Genomic DNA, 20,520 nt, shown 5'->3' with positions numbered 1-20,520 from the left:
GAATGAGTTGAGGGCTGTTGGGAATATTTTATTAAAATAATTGTTTAAATAATTAAAAGGATAAGATTCAGAATCTAGTTGGTTATGACAAAATCTTTTATTTCTTTTCTTCAATACTAGAAACTGAACCCAAAGGTGCTCTAAGCTACATCCCCAGCCCTTTTTATTTTTTATTTTGAGACCAGGTCTTGACAAGTTGTCAAGGCTGGCCTTGAACTTGAGAGCCTCCTGAGTCAGCCTCCTGAGTCCCTGGGATTACAGGTAGACAAAACAATTTTGAGGTAGTGTTGACCTTACACTCTGCTTTAATGCTTTTGATTTAAATCAAGACTATCCTGATTATAGTAATTGATTTTCTTGTCATTCCTCACATTTATCCTGAAAAAATGGTAGATGGCAATCAATATTTTATCTTATTTTTTAAGGTCATCAGATGATCATTATGTCAACAGCAAGACTAATTACACCTTGATGAATTTATTTAGTGAACCTACCAAATAAAATATAGAGCAAAGCCAATGTGATAGCGCAAAACAGACGTGATGAGGTCAAAGAGAAGCGAGGGTAAAAGCCCACAAGAGCAATACCAAATTCTTGGCCATTTTTCTTTTTCTTTGTTAGTTAAGACTCAGATGTTGATGTGTGTTTGCACACACAGGGAAGCCACACTGGCCTGGGGAGACAAAAGAAACCAAGCCAAACCTCAATTCTTCTGAGCTTCAGGACACCAGGACCCCAGGCTTCAAACAGACAGTGCTGTGCTTTGTCAGTGTCGGCCTCAACCCAGCAGACCCCAGGAAGCCCTGCTATAAGAGGCACTTTCTTATGAACCTGCTGAAGACCCACATCCATGACCAACAGAACCAATTCAAGAGAAAGACCCCTTTTCCTCCTTGTCTCTAGGTACAAGAGACATGTACTTACACATATCAGGTTTCACTCTGATATGCTTTAGCTCACTCACTCCACAAACATTAACTGAGCAACCAAAATTACAACACAGTCCTTGTGGCTAAGGGTACAGAAGATGAGCAGCCACATTCAAAGCCTCATAAGCAAGCAGGAAAAACAGGTAAAAGTGTAACTATAACACAATGAAGTAAACATGAGAACAAGCATCAGGCCAGTAGAATTGGTGGTACAAGAAAAGGATACTCCCCAAACAGGCATCCATCTGGGAAGTCCACACTGGAAAAATGAGGAAATGGCTTCTAAAGAAAGGCAACTTCCCCAACCCTCTGAGACTCTCTTCTATCCCGCTTTGCCTTATCATCTGGCCCCAGCTGGCCAATGTTTACCTTTAACAAACACAGTCCAATAACTGCTCTTCACCTGCACACAAAGAGGTCAACACCAAAACAGGAGCAAGTGCAGAAATCAGGGCCATGAAAGGAGGTCCTGAGAGAAAGAACAAGTGGGAAAACACAAGTTGTGGTATCTGAGGGAGAATGGCAAGGGAACAGGCATTTCTGGAACTGTGGTAAGTACTCTGACAACTGCTCTCATAGACAAAGGTCAAAGAGGCGGCTGTGGGGCCACACGAGACGGGCATGGAACCCAGACTGAGCATCAGGAAACACTTCCTGGGGGGCTTTCTAATTCATACAAAAGTAGGGGGTGAAATGGGAGTGGAACTGGGCTAGACAGTTAGAGGAACAGTGTTAAGACAGACTAGAGCAACAATCAAAAACCCAACAAGAACAAGTTCAAGGACACTCAAGAACTTCAATATGACGAGATAAAGAAGTTCAATGTGAGAGAGGAGGGCCTGGGAGATAAGGAAGAGACAGATTGTGCAGGACCTTGTTGACTTATAAAAGAGATTTAGGCTTCCTCCAAAGAGAAGCGAGGAAGCCTCCCAAGTTTTCAAGAGGAACACCATAATTGGTTTCTGCTTTGGAAAGATTACTGGAACTACAGTTAAAATAGATGGGGGGAACAAAGTCTGGAGGCGGGGATCAAGGCAATGACATCAGCATGGGAGAAACTGTAAAACTTGCAATCAGAAAATGGAAAATGCAGAGCAAGGATCCACCACTATTCATCAAATACAGAGCAGGGTCTGTGGGTGTCCCCTACAGGACTATGGCAATGATGGGGGACTATAGCAAAATAATAAAAGAAGGAGGAGAAAGAGGAGAGAGAGGAGGAGCAAAGGAGTATGAGTGAGAAGCTGAGCAGCACCACTCACATATCTGACAAAGGGAAGAAGTCCTGCCACCAAAACGGGTGCACAGGACTGGTCTGAAGCAGCTGTGTATCTCCCACCTACAATCTGTGAGATGTTCCAACAATCTTCTATCGTTATAGTAATGAGAGTTACCACTACTACCTTGTAACTTCAAGTAATTTCAAGTTCCAATCACTTGATGCTGGCTACTTCGAATACATATTTCAATTAGCCACTCATTCGGGGAACAAGGGCACGTAAGCACCAGAATACGGTCCTCCGCCTGTCACTGAAAGGCCAAGAAAAAGTTTAAAGATCCTCACTATAATGATCCAAATGGGTTCCCAAGGCTTTTCAAGGAAGCTTAAGTATCTTGACAGCTGTCAACAAAGTGTCAAGTAGCCCTGGGGGCAGAACAGGTTCAAAAGGAGACTTAAAAGTGCTTATTGTTCTCTGGTAACATGGTTGGCCTAATACAGTGCACTGTGGGAATAAATGAACAAACCAGAGAGATAGGAAAGGATGAAGGGAAGAAATAAAATGCTGTGTCAGGCCTTACTTTTTAAAATGTTTTTTACAAGGAAAAACATCATCATCAACAACAATAGCCTACTATTTGGCTGACAGCTGGAAAGTCAATGGATTGATTTTGAATACCTCCACTTGCAATAGAAAAATGTACATCTGAAACTCCCTTGGGCAATTTATTTTAAGAGATCTGGGCCATCCAGATGATGCCCTCAAAGGCTGTCAAATTCCAAGAAAAGCAATAGTATTGTTAAGTAAGTGTTTATTTTACAACTGGCACATAAAATTTAAATCAAAACCGGTATTTTTATGTATTGTTTGTGCCATGCTTTATATTCCATTAGAGCAGCCTATATAACCAATGTCATATATTTTATTTTCTAAGTCCTGACACCTAATTACAAAACTCCTACTTTAAAGTTGTTCTATCATTGATGATATCCATGATTTTCTTGGTTGTTATGACCAAGAGCAACATTGGTTCTCTGAGAAAATGCAATCCACTATGTTACAACTCACTTTAAAATGTCCAAAATCTACTGCAGCAAAATGGGGAGTTTCTTTAAAACAGCTTCTCTTTTTCCCTGCAGTCACAGAAGGTACCAGGGAGGAATGGCTGGTTTGGCTTCCAGGCCAGCATACGCTGGCACTGCTGAGGTTCTAATGTCCTTACGCAATACACCTTCCTAGATGCTGCTGCTGTTTAGGAAGTCAGGCACAAGCAGGCACTTGAGTTCATAGGACCTAGAAGCACTATGTGAAGTAAATTAGTGGTCACTGAGCAGCAGCCACTGAAGACTTACCAAATAGCAGCTGAGGCCAGTGTTAATCTCCTCACTAGATCAATGGGCAAAAGCTCCTAATTGCAGGAAACTAGAGGAAAGTGTGACTCGGGCAAAGAGTGATGAATCAAGTGGCACGTAAATGAGTACTCTAGACCAGAGGAAAAGGATTGAGAGTCAAGGACTGCCACCACCCAGCCACATAGCCTCAGTCACCAAGTGCCCCCAAGTCTTCCTCTGAGTTTGCTATCATGACCTAATTTCCCTGGCTCTAGTTTTTAGCTCATCCTTTACATTATCCTTCCAAGAACCTGCTCTTACATCTCACTTCCCCTGCTCATGTTATATCCTTCATTTTTTTTTCTTTTCTCTTTCTGCTGTGGGGCTAGTTAAGGACAAATAAAAATGCTAATAAGGCTACTTACTTTGTTACTGAAAATGAAATTTTCTTTATTTAGTTCTATAGTGGAAAATACATATTCTTACCATTCAGATTTCTTTATTGAATATAAAAATATCAGCAAGAAAATCAGCACTGCATTTTTAGCCATAAAAATGTTACTAAGGAGGGCTGGGGATAGCTCAGTTGGTAGAATACTTGCCTCACATGCACAAGTCCCTGCATTCAATCCCCAGCACCACCAAAAAAAAAAAAAAAAAAAAAATGTTACTAACATCTGAGAATACATGAAGGAGCAACTAATGCAAATTTCTAAACTTGCATCCTAAAATTAGATGGACCTGCTCAGTAGCTGTCTAAGCCCTATAGAATAAAATTCAATACCTTATCTTCTCCAACCTACTCACCAGTTAGGCCCCAGGAAACCTTTATCTGAATTAATCTGGTCTGTATACTGATTCTACCAGGGCCACCTTCCACACCAACACCCCTCCCATACCATATCATCAAGGCTGGCTCAAATCCACTTCCTGTTGGCAAGGCTGCCTGCCTGCTCAAGCTCCTGATCCTTTTTCACTGAATCCCTAATGCACCTTCCAGACCTCTTTATATATTCTATCTCACTTACATATCCATTCACCAACTCAAACATTAACAGAACAGGTGAAGGGTACTTAACTGGCACTCAGGCACTCCACTTTAATGGGAAATGTGCTTTGACCAAACTAAAAGTTCCTTGAAGTCAAAGATCACCACCATTTGAATACTTCTTGATGGATGGAACTAACAATGTGAGTTCTTTAACCATCCATTAAATGTGGACTGTTTATGGAATCTCTTTTAAGAACAGAATATAGGGCTGGGGTTGTAGCTCAGCCATAGAGCACCTGCCTAGCACATGTGAGGACTGGATTTGATCCTCAGCACCACATACAAAAAAAAAAAAACCAAAATATACAGCTGGGTGTGGTGGCACATGGCTGTAATCCCAGTGGCCCTGGAAGCTGAGGCAGGAAGACTGCAAGTTCAAAGCCAGCCTCAGCAACTTAGCAAGGCCCAAAGCAATTTAGCAAGACCCTGTCTCAAAATAAAAAATAAAAAGGGGGTGGGGATGTGGCTCAATGGTACAGTGCCCCTGGGTTCAATCCCAGTACCAAAAAAAAAAGAACAGAATATACGAACTCTTAAGCAAATTATCCATTAATGGACACAGTTAAGATACCTGTACATTTGTATAACAGTACCCAGTTGAGATGGTGGTATCCATGAAATTTCATATATTAAAAGTTGAAAATCAAGACATTGCAATCCCCAAGTCAAAGAAACAAGTACAACTTGTTTACTTTGAACCCTCCCTATGGTGCTATATCTAAAAGAGTCTTAAAGAGCTGTTTAAAAATAACTAGGAGGGCCAGATTCCGGGAGAAAAATACATAGAATATATAGATGAATTTGTTTCCCTAAATTGGCTGTTTAGTTTGGGCTGTGCTATTTCCTGCTCGAATTGGTTTCCTGCAATTTGTTAAGGCTGCCAAATACTTAGTGATCTCAGTGATATACTTAACACAAATTGGCAAATCTTTCTTATTTTTCACAATGACAAGAAATTTACAGAGAAACTTGTACAGTGAGGATAATAATAAAAGTAAGTTCATTTGTCTTTTCTTCCAGATTTATCATTTTCATCTGGTTGCTAATGGCTTAGGAAGACAACAAATGGCCTCCTAATATCGCTTCCTGTTTGTTTTTTTCATATTGATTTGGAGACAGTTTCTTCAGCACTAGGAAGGGTCAAACATGAGCAATCTGACCTCACCACGAGCCAGAAAAACTAAAAGATCAGAATGGAAAAGAAAAAAATCAATACCCACATCGATTTTTAAAATCAAAAAATTTTTAAGACGTTCATGAAAAGCTGAGTTTATAACTATGTGCAATGGCATCTCCTTATGTCAGCCTAAGGAAAAAACTACCTGGTATAAAAGCAAACCAATATGGTTGAGATAATGCAGCAAAGAATTTGAGGCAGTGAGGATACAGTTAAGTTCTTTAGAGCACATTCATTTATTAAAGTGGCATTACAATCTGCTGTGTGTCACATAGTATATTATTTTGCCCAAACAGCTTTACATGCAAATACTTATTGCAACGAGTCATTGATCTGATTCAAGGTTTGGCAAAAATGAGTTTCAGTAAAGTCTTCAGAGGAACTCACTTACTTGGAGCATAAATTATATTCTCAAAACTATGTATACCATAAAACTTATTTCCTATATTCAGAAATCCTAGGGCTCTCAGTCCATCAAATACACTGCCCTAGATTCACACATCTGAATAGCCTAAGGCTGGTTGAATAAGAGTCCTGTGAGAAAGAAAGTATTTTAATAAATATTAAAAATTCAACTCACATTTAATATATAATTTACTTGACATTGAAAAATGTAGAAAAGGCTGGTGACATTTTTATCAATACATTTTTGTAGACTTGAAAAATTATTTCATAACACATCTAAATTATAAATCATATGAAGTCTATCATTGAGTACTAACTTAAACCCCTAAATGAGACAAACTCAGAAAAGTCTTTCTATTTTTATCAACATATTTTTAAATTCTAAAGAGAATAAAACTTTGTTAATTTACACAATTGTAATCTAATTGCATTCTTAACCTAAAGGCAAAATAGCATGCCAATCTGAGTTCCTTTCTTGGCTTAGCTGGAATGGGGTAGAGAAATCACATAACATACTCAAAAAATCTGTCCTATTAGCCTTACCAAGACCTTCTCATATCATGGTAGACAGGAAAGAAGTCTTTGCATGCATGGTACATGGGGAGCACAAGTGGTCCATCTATTCCAAGGCTAAGAAGCCAGAGCCTATATCCAGCAAAATTAAGCCTCAGATTTGAAGAGGAAATAAAAACCTTTCATGATAAACAAAAGTCAAAAGAATTTGCAACAAGAAAGCCTGCACTTCAGAAATTTCTCAACAAAATACTCCATGAGGACGAAATGGGAAAAAAAAAAAAAAGTGAAAACCAGTGACGGGAGGAACTACACTAAAAGAACACTTGTTTATAGCAGCACAATTCACAATAGCTAAACTGTGGAACCAACCTAAATGCCCTTCAGTGGATGAATGGATAGAGAAACTGTGGTATATATACACAATGGAATATTACTCAGCAATAAAAAAGAATAAAATGATGGCATTTGCAGGTAAATGGATGGAGTTAGAGAAGATAATGCTAAATGAAGTTAGCCAATCCAAAAAAAAACAAATGCTGAATGTTTTCTCTGATATAAGGAGGCTGATTCATAGTGGGGTTGGGAGGGGAAGGTGGGAGATGGGGGTAGAAAAGATGGTGGAATGAGATGGACATCATTACCCTAAGTACATGTATGAAGACATGAATGGTGTGGATATAATTTGTATACAACCAGAGACATGAAAAATTGTGCTTTATATGTGTAATATGAATTGTAATGCATTCTACTGTCATATACAACAAATTGGAATAAAAAATAAATTTTTTAAAAAAGAACAGTCAATCAAAGGAGAAACTAATTCAGATTAAAAACTAGAAATAAACCAAAAGGACCCGGAACACAAATCATATCTCAATAATAACCTAAAGAAATCACATACATACTCAAAGAACCTGACTATTAGCCCTGTCAAGCCCTTCTCATATCATGGTGTAGACAGGAAAGAAGTCTTTGCATGGTGCACAAGTGATCCAACTACTCCAAGGCTAAGGAGGCAGCACCTGCAGCAGCACACTCATAACACACAGGATGGAAAGCTATGCCAAAGACAGATGTCAAGGGAGTACACCTTAGGGGAATGCTCCCAGAAGTTTCCATAATTGATGGTCCTGGGATGTGGAAGGGGCGGGAATAAGATTCACAAACACAGAAACACACAGAGCTATCTACCCTCCACAACCTCTATCACCACATCACTGAAACTATCTGATAAAACTCACAATGCCAAGCACTGGAGTATTCTAGTCTAGAGCGGTGCGGCAGAGCTTCCTGCAATGACAGTAGTGTTCTCTATCTGCGCCGTCCAACATGGTAGTCTCGTCTCTAGCCACACGCAGCTACGGAGCATGAAATGTATGCAGTGCAACAGAGAAACTAATAGTTCTATTTTAGTTCATTTTAATTATCTTTATGTAACAGTTGCATGTGACTAGTAGCTACCAGTTAGAAAATATAGTTCTAATCTGACCACCAAAACACAAGGTGGCATTCTAAAAATTTTCAGTGCCCACCTGGTCACAACTGGGCATGGACCAAAGAGCTTATTCATGATGTCAAACCAGAAATGGAAAGCGATGGATCCCTAGCCAAAGCTAGAGGTTATCATGCCATCAGTGTCCTGCCTGAAGCCACACACATTCACAGAAGTCTGTGCATTCACAGAAGTCTGCAAACCCACGTCTACTCTCTCAAAGTATCTTAAGAAACTAACCCAACAAGGAAAGCATTTTCTCTCATTTGCCTCTCTACTGAATGAGAGTCAATATGGAAAAAAGCTATAAAAACCAACAAGCACTTATACAGTTCTTTCCTGAGCTCAAGCTGAATATCATTACCTTCTGACTAGTTTCTGTCACACTCTTTCTACAAATGAAGCAAGGTGGTATTCAGATTATAATAAAAAGTGGTTGATCACATTTGCTCTAGTCACATGGACATGAGCCCAACTCTCACCTCTATTACTCACCAGCTGTATGATTCTAGGAAAAATAATCACTTTGAATCTCAGTTTCCTACTACATGAAATAGGTTAATAATAGCTCCCCTCTCAAAGGATTGTAAGGATAAAATAAGAGCTATAAAAGGATTTAGCAGAACACCTACCACATTACAATTTTAAGTGTTGTTTATCACTATTTCATTATCATCACCACCATCCTAGCTTATTAATACAGAGAGTAGGGGGAAAAACCTACCTAGAACAAATTATTTTAGAACAAATTCCAATTTTAAAAATATTCATATCAAAAATTATTCTGAAACCAAAACACTTAACATATGTAATCTCATTATCATCTTAGGCTTCTTCCATAGTAAGTTTTTTACTTTGCTTCTAGTCTTATTATAAATTTAGTTATATCTGCCCAAATTCTCTAAACCCTGAAAGGACAGGTCTTTTTGATATTTTGTCCTCTCAAATTAGCTCAAAAACCTAATTATTTGCAAAGTAAACATTTAATAAATGTCACTAAAATTAAATTTATAGAATTGTATTCCAGAATGATCAAAAGTAGTTACTTTTTGTTTGTGGTACCAGAGATTGAACCCAGAGGTGTTAAACCACTGAGCTACATTCCCAGCCCATTTTTTATTTTGAGACAGGGTCTCATAAGGTTGTTTGGGGCCTCGCTAAGTTTCTGAGGCTGGCTTTGACCTTGCACTCTTCCTGTCATAGCCTTGCACCACCACGCCTGGCAAAAGTCGTTACCTTTAAAATGAATAATGGTATTTGTCCTAAATTAATTCAACAAACAGTAATGAGCACTTACTAAGAAGCAGGAACTATTCTAGGAGCTGGGAATTCAGTTGTGGACAGATAAGGACAAAGGCCCAAAAGCTTATCTTCTGAAGAGAACAGTGAGAGCAGGTAAGTAAAAGAAGGGTGGTAGGTGATGATGAATGACAAGATGATGCTGGACAGGCAGATGGGCCATCATGATGTTCCTCAGGAGCCAAGAGAAGCAGTTCTAACTGCAATCCTTGTACCCCTGGGACGTGACATGAACTGACTTACTGTTTTGTTGTGGTTTTTTTTTTTTTTTTTTAGTTGTAGATAGACACAACACCTTTATTTCATTTATTTAAATTTATGTGTTGCTGAAGATCAAACCCAGTGCCCCACACGTGCCAGGTGAGCACTCTACCACTGAGCCACAACCTGACTTACTTTTCTTATAAAATTGCATGGGGGCCAGATAGGAGGCTTCTGTAGTAGGTTTGGTAAGAGTGATGGTTTATCTGGATTATAGCCATAGCAGTAGACATGGACCCAGAAGGATAATTCAAACATATTTCAGAGCTGAACAAGACAAGACTAGCTACCGAACTGATGTAGAAGTAAGGAGAAAAGGAAATGAGAATGAAATCTCCAGTTTGGGGTTTCACCACCTGTGGGGAAAGATGGAGAGGAGAAGCAAGTCTTTAAGAATAAAAGGGAGGCTGGGTAAAATAAAGACATTCTGTCCATCTACAACTACAAAAAAAAAAGTTAAAAAAAAACTTCCCATGGGAGGCTGGGTTGTGGCTCAGTGGTAGAGCACTTGCCTTGCACATATGAGGCATGGGTTTGATCCTCAGCCCCACATAAAAATAAATAAACAAAACAAAGGTATTGCGTCCATCTACAACTAAAAAAAAAAAAAAAAAAAAAAAATTTTTTTTTCTATCAAGTGTTAATTGGTCATGAAGCTTCTAAATTCTCCTATCAAACAGGAAGCTTTGAAAGGGCAAGAACTGTTTCTTGTTAATCCTAGTACCCATACCAGAAGTTCAACTATGTCCACCAAATAATGATCAGCAAGGGGGCTCACAACTGTCCCAAGTAAATGGCACACTTCAGTCTTTGGCCAAATTTACCCCTTTCAAATAAATATAAAAAATTTTCACTTAGTCCAAAATTAACCATTCCAATTACCTTTCTGTTGTCATTTTACAAAAACAAAATGGCAACGGAAAAATAATTATAAATGTTCATCCATCAATTGGGCAGTATCAAGAACAGTGTTGGGACTGGGATGTAGCTCAGTGGTAGAGCACTTGCCTACCATGTGCAAGGCCCTGTTTTTAATCCCTAGGAAAGAGGGAAGGAGGGAGGGAGGGAGGGAGGAAGGGAAGGAAAGGAAAGAAATAAAAACAAAACCAGTGCTGGCCACATTGCAGGCACTCAGCAAGCATTTGTTGGATGAACACACAGGTGTGGCAGGAGAGTGCAAAGAGAAAGGAACTAGTATTAGGTCTCTTATCTCTTTCTTATCCAGCAAGACCTACAGATAAAATGAGGCATAATAATTCTCTATCTTGTTTAACACAATAATTTCATTAATAACTAGAACTGATATGATAAAATAAATCTTTTATAAATTTGAAAGAAATTTATAAGGAACAAAATCATTTTAGAAATTTAATAATTTGAAAAGCTGATGATATTTTCTAAGTTCAATGTGGTTTTATTTTGTTTGTTTTGTTTTTTGTTTTGGTTTTGATTTTTTGTGGTGCTGGTGATTGAACCCAGGGCCTTGTACATGCAAGGCAAGCACTCTACCAACTGAGCTATATCTCCAGCCCCAAGTTCAATGTTTTTTTTTAATATTTCCTCCTAATCTCCAATATCTCCATTATCAATCCATTTTACACACAAAAAAAAACAACATATGAAGTAATCTTTCAAAGCATAGTAGAAGGTTCAGGAGTTGGATGAGAAAAAAAATTTTCCAAAGGCTGTTTTGAAAGTAGGCTCATTCCTCATGTCAAACATTTTAAAGAAAACCTGATACTGATTTCTAACATTCCCTAGGAAAAGCTGAATGTCCAAATAATGAAACACAGAAGGTAGTTGAATTTGACTACAGTGAACTTTCTCCACTTATAATTTTTCAATTAAAACTCCTAAAATTAAAATGCCATAATACCTGAGGCACCATAAATACCAGAATACCGCTGAGACTTCGAACCAGATGGAGAGGATTCCTTCATTCGATCGATCACATTTTCCGAAAGCTGAAAAAGCAACATCAAAATAAAATCAATGACAAAAGAACAAGAAACAGTGCAGTAACATCTAAGTCATTTAGTCACCCATATCAATATGTACAAAGAACCGCCTAAAGAAATCAGTCTAATAGCTATAAAACTAGAAGCAAGTAAGAATAGTTTTAAAATTTCAAGATGCCCCCCATAGCACTACTCCTTTTTTTCTTCTAATGCACTGCTAATTGCTCATTATAAATAATTCTTTGTTTTATGCTGTGCACTAAATTGTAATTCTGGAGAAAATTCTATAAGCCATCAGAACTCCTTCAACTTTTCTCCCTCAACCTACAAAATTATTTAGGCATTAACAGTCCTTAGCTCCTTTCTTTCCAAGAGTCCCAAAGAAAACAGGAAGGTTCCTCCCTCCCTCCTTTGTTTAAGGCTAACCTGACACACTTGCTCTTTCAACAGATTTTCTTATGCATTAACTATGTGCTGGGAACTAAGCTAGACTTGGACAATTCAAAGTCATCAAGTTGCTTAAAGTGAAGTGGAATAAACAGAAAACTGTCGGGCATTTAACTGTAACGTGACAGGTACTACTTGTGTGCTCCAACCTGTAAGGCAAAAAGCATAAAGGGAGCACTCCAGCTAAGCTGTGGAGGTGGGGTCTGGAGCAGAGGATTAAAAAAAATTTTTCACCTGAAAATACAATAGTGATTACCAGGGACTGGGAAGGTCAAGTGTTTGGGGATGCAGAGTGGAAGATGGGTGATTGGATATGACCCAAGCACTCTGTTGCATGTACGAAAATATCACACAGAATCCCATTGATATGGACAATTTATATGTGCTAATTTTAAAAGGAGAAAAAATAAAAAGACTTGCAAGGGAAAGATGGACAGAGGGAAGAGAACCATCCAGGATGAGGGAACCTCATTAAGTACACATGAGAAACAAGGTTTGCCAGTAGGTATCCAAATAGGGGTGTTAAGTAGGAAGTCATTAGCGCTGAGATTCTGAGGAACTCTCAGGCCTGGAGAGCTGAGTCACCGGCCCCTCAATTACTTCTGCATCATTCCTTTTTATTTTCTTGCTAGTGCTTACCACCACCTGATGCTTTCTTGTCCTCTGTCTGCCTTTCACATTAAAGAGAAGGCTCCATGTAAAAAAGGATTTAGCTGTCCCATCACTATACCCCAGAATCAATAAGCCTACAAAGAATGCTTAAATAAATAAATGAAATGACAAGAATGGATGAATAAAAGAATGGCTGAAGCAGGAAACTAAAGAGGGGACACAGTGAAAAGAAGCGGTAGAGGGGAGATGGGAGATTTTAGGCTATTAAAACCTTTGAGCTTCATGAGTTTGAACTACATCCAGAAGCAACCAGGCACTACTAAAGGACTTGAAACAGAGTAATGACATGATCAGATGCACATTTCAGGAAGATGACTCTGGCTACAGTGTAGAGAACAGCCTGGAGAGGGATGAGAACAGAAGGACCCCTGAAGGAAGCTGAGGACCAATTAAGAAGCTATTAAGCATATGTCCACAAAAAAAACTTGCGCAGGAATGTTCAGAGCTGCATCATTCATAACAGCAAGAGTGGAAACTGACAAATGTTGACTTTCTGGTGAATGGATAAACAAAACATCATAGATCTATACAATAGAACACAGTTCAGCAACAAAGAGGGATGAAGTTCTGATACAAGCTACAATACAGATGGACCTAAAAATCGTTCAGCTAAAAGGTCACATATTGTAAGATTCTATATATATGAAATGCCCAGAAAAGGCAACTCTGTGGGTACAGAATCCCTAAGTAGTTGCCTAGGGCCAGGGTGGAACAGGGATTAACTCACAAGACCTTACTGGGGTGACAAAGATGTTCTAAAACCGGGCTGTAGTAATGATTACACAACACAGTAAATTTACTAAAAGCTGTTGAACTGTACACTGAAACAAGTGAATTTCATGGCAGTAAATTATTCTACACTGAAGCTGCTAGGGGTATTATAGTAATCCAGGAAGAGCATATTCAAAAAATGTCTGAGAGTCCAAAGAGCTAACACTCGCTGAGTGCTTGTTGTTGAGTCAGGCATGTCACTTAGCTAAGTACTTCACTCACTTAATCCTTAACATGCCATGAGAGAGATGCTTCTATCATCTCAATTTTATAGGTGAGAAAACTGAAGCACACTCAGATGAAATACCTCACCCTGGATCACACGTTTTATCAGTAGTGGAGCCAAGACTCAAACTCTGAGTCAAGGTCACAGTCCACCATCCCTCTTCAGTACCACAATGGGTCTGACTAGATGTGGAAATAAAGAAAGGGAGGACATCAGGAAAGAACCCAGGTTCCCGGTCAAGTCTGGTGATCCTCTCCTATACTAAGGACCTTCCTGCAATAGCCACTTTCTCAACACTCTTTAGCTTTTCCTTCAATACAAATGGCAAAGTATCTTGGTAAACATTACTAGAGGCCAAGTAAGTAATCTGTTGTAGTTGTATGTATGTAAACAACTATATTTTACATTTACAAAGCACCGTATTCCTAAGCTTCCCTTTAGCAGCTGCACCTTGGGTCACTGCCCTCTTCTGGAAACCCTACCTTGGTTTTCCTGACATCCCACTCTGCTGGTTCTCCAAGGACTCTGGCGGGTCTTCCTTCTTTCCTGGTCTTCCCCTGAGCTACATACCTTTAAGTGCGCAAGGCCACATTTTATTCTTTGTCTTTATTCTCTTTCGCTCCACGAGCTCTTGGTGCTCTCACCCAATCCCTTGATTTTTAACTGCTTATGACAAATTAATGAATTCATAACCATTATCTCCAGTTCAAGACCAGTATCCCAAAAGCCAGGCCTACGTGTTGAATTAACGGACACCTTCCCTTGGATGTACCAGGGGCACCTCACAACCAACGCGTCCAAACTGAACTTATATTTGACAAATAGACTCCTTCCTCACAGGTTGCCCACCTCATTAGTGACACCACCTCTATCCAGTTTCTACATCAGCCCCCAGGACTTCACTCAACTTCATTCTCCTTCACTTTCCTAGCCCAGACTCTTTCAACCCCTAAATGTTTAAACAATCACCATCTCTTCTCCTGCCCTAATTTGTGGCACCATCAATCATCTCCCAAAATGCAAATGTGATAATGACAACTCCCTGCTGCACTCTTCAATACCTACCTTCTGCTGACAAGAAAGTCCAAATTCTTCAGGGTTTGCTGCTGCTGTTGCTGTTGTTGCTGTTGTTGTTTTGAGGTTTTTGTCTTGCTTTGGTTTGGTTTAGTTTTGGCAGTCCTTGGGATCAAACCAAATTCTCTATCACTGACCTACATCCTCAGCCCTTTCACTTTACAACTCAGCACCTTGCTGAGTTGCCCAGACAGGTCTGGAACTCCTGCCTCGGCCTCCTAAGTAGCTGGGATCACAAGCCTGCACCACCATGACCAGCTCCAAATTCTTTTCATCATTTGGTGATGGTCTCTCTCCCCAACCTCAACCTCCAGTTTGTCCCTGAACACTTCACACCTGTTCTACTCCGACACCTCACTTTGTTGCCCTTTCTTTGCCATCATTGCCTGCTCTCCTGAGGCCTTAGAAGCCAACTTTCAAGATCCATCTTTTCATACATCCAAAAGCTCTCACCAGTCCCCCATTCCATTCCCACCAAAGCTGTCCTTCATTGTGCCCACTATACCTCACACAACCCTTTAATACAGCACCCCAATGATATAAGAATGAGCCCTTCCATATTTCCCTGTCTGCCTTTCAATAAGATGGTGAGCTACTATGTATTAATGAGTTATTCATTCAGCCAGTGTTCACTACCCCAGGCACTACTTAAGGCCCTGTGGTATGTGAACAAAACAGTCTATGCCTGAGCAGATACTCATATCTCAGAGCCCAAACCAGAATGGAGGAGATGGCAAAGAGAAAGACTACAGCTCGTAAGTCGTGTTCTTTAAAGGAAAAACCCATGATTACTTTCTCTATAAAAGACAAGTGTTAAGCAAAAAAGCAGGGTGTCAAGGGGCTTTCTATCTGAAGATGCCAGGGCCTGCTGTACCTTTTCTAAATGACAGTAATCGCCAAGAATATTTGCTAAAACTCATCTGCAAGGTTGAGATACAGCTTAGGAAAAACTCTAGTAAGACTGAATCTAATCCCTCAATGGTCAAATTAAAAAAAAGAAGATCCTAAGTAATATGCAGTTACTGGCAGCATCAAGGGGTTACCAGAAGTGGCAACCCTCAATCTGTAGTTCCCTACTGAGCTTCTGTAGTAATCTGTAGTTTCTCTACTAAGAAACATCCTTCAACCCCTCACATATAATAAAAATACATCACTTCCTCTTAAAGAGAGAAAGTGACCCTTCGTTTTAGAATCTTAAAGCTATTCCAAGTGATATATATGTAGTGGTAGATAATATATACAAATAGCTGGTTTCAATTGTATATACTACTTAGTATATATAATGTACCATTGTTACAACGTGTTACATATAACACTATATTACAGTGTATATACTATGTATTATGTTGTATAACATACTGTTACACACTCAATATAATATGTATGTATAAAGGGACACATAAAGCTAATTTAGCTTATATATAATTCTTATGTGTGATTATATAATTTTATGTCTATTTATAATAAATTTATATTTATTATATTAAATATAGATAATAAACTTATATATTAATTATATTTATATACTTCAGGGCAAAATCAAAGAACTTCATTAAAAATATATTCTACTTAATCAGAAAATGGAAAATCAAGTATCAGCTATAAAACTTACCTTTGTCCATATGGGAGACAGATACCTTCTAACTATTACATCTACTTCTCATAAAAATTCATACCTTGCTACCATCTCTGGCCACCATGATAAGTCCTTCCAATCTCCAAAGTAGTTTCAAAAATATCGTCCTTTCAGATAGATAGCTTTTTTTTTTTTTTAGAAAGCTGGCCCAGAATAGATGAAAAATCATGGCCACTTACTAGCTGTGTAACCCTAGGGAAGTCTCTTCAATGAGTCTCACTTCCCTCATTTAAAAAATGAATTTGCTTCTGGGGGTTACAGAGAAGATTATAGTTTATGTGGTATTAACTATAATTGGCTACAAGGTATTTGGTAAAGCTACTGCTCATACCGCTCCAGCCAGGAGGACACTGATTTTTACTTCTTCTTGGTTGATTTTCACCAATGGCCTGAGCCTATACTTCTCTACATGGGGCACAAAGATTAGGGCCACAGCTCCATGCTGGTATGCATATATAAAGTACTCCTTTACCTGTATCTGTGCTCTTTGGGTAGTAAGAGAGGAATGTCTCTTTCAACCTAATCAATAATTGTTTCTAACTGTCCATCTCCTTTTGTGGATTTGATGCTTCAAATTCTACCACTTAATGTCAAACTCTAACATGATTCAAAATATTTCTCAATGCAGTCTTTGGTCATATGTAGTCCAGTGAATTAATAAGCACATCACCCACAGGAACAGATGATAAACACATTGCAGGGTTGATAAACATATCATAGGTTTGCCTTGTTGAAAGTCAACCATTTGTTCTTACACTCATTCCAGACTACATTCTTGGTCCCTTCAGAGTAGCACCCATAACCATCTACAATTCCAACTCTGTGACTTCAAGCACTATTACCCTGTCCTCGGACTGTCCTGTCTCTGCTGATCCAAGGCAACAGTCTTGTTTTGTTATTGTTTGCATTTAGAGTTCATGCTCTCTGAGCTGACCTTCCAAGTTGCAGTAGTAAGTTCAGACCTGTACACTCACCTGATCTCCTCTCGGAACAGGGACATTCACTTGTTAGGCAGCTGCCAAGATTTAGAAATGCTGGCCAGGGTTACACACAAAATCTGCAGCTGTAGAATAACTCTGATGTGTGACAAAAACTGACCCAAAGCGGGGATGGGGACTCAACGGTACAGCACAAGCTTCTGCAAGAGCTAGACAGGCAGCCTCTGCAAGAAGCAACTTCTCCAGGAAATGCAGCTTTCATAACAAGACATGCCTTTTAGAAAAGGTTTTTCCTATTTATTGATCTATACTTATATTATACCTGCTTGCCACTCATATCTGGAATTTCTAAGGCAAATATCAAGTACAATTTATGGAAATTTTTTATATCAAAGAGTAGAGAAATAACACCCACACAATATATTGATGCTAAGAATATACCCAGAAGTCTATGAACTACAACTGGGTCCATGGACTAATTCCTCAATTGTATGCAAAATTGTCTGCTTACTGTATTGTTCTGGGCAGAGTTCATTGATCACAGATAGATATACAGTGGTCTATTAACTAAAAGGAGTTAAGAACTATGCTTCTAATATACGGGGCAATCAAGAGAGCAGGCCTGCTGACATTCAACCAGCTGACCTTGCCTATCCAACCTGCTCTCCACAGCTCCTAAAAACAATTTTAAGCCAAGTTGAAATGGGTATTACTCACCGCACCAGCACACTCCAGAGGGAGGATGTGTGTCATCTTCTACTTTTCCCACCCACCTTGTTTGGTCTCATCCAAAAATTAGCACAAACATACCACCCACCAATTAAAAAATCCAGTATTTTCTCAGACTGGAGACTTGGTTAGAGCAGCAAAAATAAAGTATTCTGCTCCCAAGGAACAGAGTAAAAGGAAGCGAGAACTCCTCTTATATTGTCCTTCTCTGAAAGCCCAAGTCAGGAACCATGACAGACAGAACCAAACCAGACCCTCACCCCCATGATAGTTTTTATTTTCTTCCAGATGTGTCATCAAAGTGACGAATGAACTCAGACCCATTTTTCTCTCTTGGTCTTCCACAGAGCACAGGTCATTTTTTGTGAGACTTAGAACGCTTTTCAACTACCTTAAGACATAGTCTCCAAAAACTGCTATTATCATTTGACAGAAATCACTCCCAGACTTTCAAGGGCATAGGGCACAGTTGTGAATACCATACCCACAGATACCTATAAAATACATAATTCTTGGCTTTATAGTTTGTCACCTGTATCTTTTTTGCATTTGTCATTAGAAGACACCATGAACTTCTGTCTTTATTAAATCCTAGAAAGATTAAGAAGGTACTATGCACAAGAGTACAGAATCCACAGTTAAAGGGACCAATCATCTATTAGTTAACTGAATTATTTGTGCAACATTCTCAACAATCCCAAAGGCTGACAGAATGAATTTGTCATTCAGCCTGTATGACACCCCATTAAGGAATCTCTTCATTTAGGGGCTCTCAACTGTCAATATCTCCCAAAGCAAAAGATGTGCTCCTTGTAAGTATCCATATTGCCATAACTTGCTCCTGTGAATTTTAGCTTGAACTTCAATGCCAGCTGCAGAGATTCATTTATGCCTGGAAACCATAAGTCTTACTTTGAAAGTGATACTCATTGAAGTTGACATTTGCTCTAGAAGAATTCACTCACAGCTTTGATGTTTCAGATAAACCTGTGAAAGACTGGGTCATAAGCATACTTTCCAAGCAGGCACAGCAGGTGGTCACAAAAATCCTATTAAGCACATGTAATATGAGTAATAAAAATGCTTGGTATTTCTATCACTAGTAGCTTATGTTGGACTTGGAGAGGAGGGCAAAGCAAGAGGGGGTCCCTTCATCAAACCCATATGAATAGTTTCAGACTCAAAACTGGAATCAAGTATAAGAATATTGGTTATTTATAGAAGAAGGGAAAAAAGCTAACAATTGCTAAGGATAAAGAAAATAAACAGACCCTATGATGAAAACACCTGCTAGGTGAGAAGAAATTTTAAACTTAAAATTGTAAATAGGTTCTTTAATTGCTAGTTGTTTGGGACCCCAGCAAGAAAAATATGAAAAAACATTACCTATCAATAAACTTGGCTTAGTTACAAAAAGCTTACTAAATGTTATTCTTACTGTAGTAAGTGAAGATGAAATTACTATCCTAATCAGTGGAACAGAATTGGTTTTCCAGCAGTGACTGATGCTACAGAACATGTATTTATATTTTCCATAATCAATGACTTAAACATTAGAAAATTAATCAAAGTGGTAAAGTTTTCTTCAGTGCCATGTTTTAACCAACTGAGCTAAAGACAATGCCTTGCTTACATACCCATAGTGCTGTTCCCCATGACTCGGAAGAAAACAATATGGCCGTTTTAAGCCAAGAAAAATGTAAGGATCAACTAAAATAAATCTACAAAGTATCTAAACACAAATCACACTGGACTCCCAATATCCAGTCCTCGTGCCATTAAGTTCACTAGTGGCACAACATGGTCTTATTTTTACCTACCTTAGGGTCATGTAAGTTTATGCATCTGTCCTCTTAAAACAGTTCTAGTAACGGCTACTATTCAGCAAACACTGTTTGACACTAGGTACTGTGCTAAATGCATCCACATGTCAAATTCTCACTAGTAGGCTCTATTATCCAGACACACTGAAGAAAGAAACATAATTAAAAGTGACTTGTCCAGGGATACATAGCTACCAAAGCAGAGCTAGGATCCAAACCCAGGTCTTTTTGGTTTCAAAGCACATGCTTTTTCTACACTACACAGTGCTTTCAAAGAATCTTAGACTTTTTTCTTTTTCCATGTGACAGGAATCTTAAGATGCTTCACAGACCTTACCTCAGGTTATTACCCTAACCAATCAAAGGAAGTGATGGTACACGCCTTTAAAAATAAGGGTATATTCTCCGAGAAGTGACTTATCCAAGACCACAAACTAACATGTAAGATTTAAAACGAGGTCAGTCTAATTCCTAGTTGATATTCTTTTGACCATGACCTCAAAGAAATCAGAATGACCTCTGAGTACTCAGCAGTTAACAACATGACACTTTTGGAGGAAACTGT

General features: G+C 38.8%; 1 protein-coding gene across 1 annotated transcript in view; it reads right to left on the bottom strand.

Annotated features, from left to right (window-relative positions):
- Chchd3 (coiled-coil-helix-coiled-coil-helix domain containing 3) overlaps nucleotides 1–20,520 on the bottom strand; it is a 265,714-nt gene that overhangs the window by 242,905 nt on the left and 2,289 nt on the right. Inside the window, exon 2 of the mRNA XM_026392785.2 lies at nucleotides 11,558–11,645. Within this exon, the coding sequence (XP_026248570.1) occupies nucleotides 11,558–11,645 (88 nt within the window). The remainder of the gene's footprint in view (nucleotides 1–11,557; nucleotides 11,646–20,520) is intronic.

The sequence above is a fragment of the Urocitellus parryii genome, chromosome 3 (genome assembly GCF_045843805.1).
Source record: "Urocitellus parryii isolate mUroPar1 chromosome 3, mUroPar1.hap1, whole genome shotgun sequence".
Taxonomy (NCBI): domain Eukaryota; kingdom Metazoa; phylum Chordata; class Mammalia; order Rodentia; family Sciuridae; genus Urocitellus; species Urocitellus parryii.
Note: the sequence above shows the minus strand (reverse complement) of the source record. Positions and strands in the feature narration are given on the sequence as shown.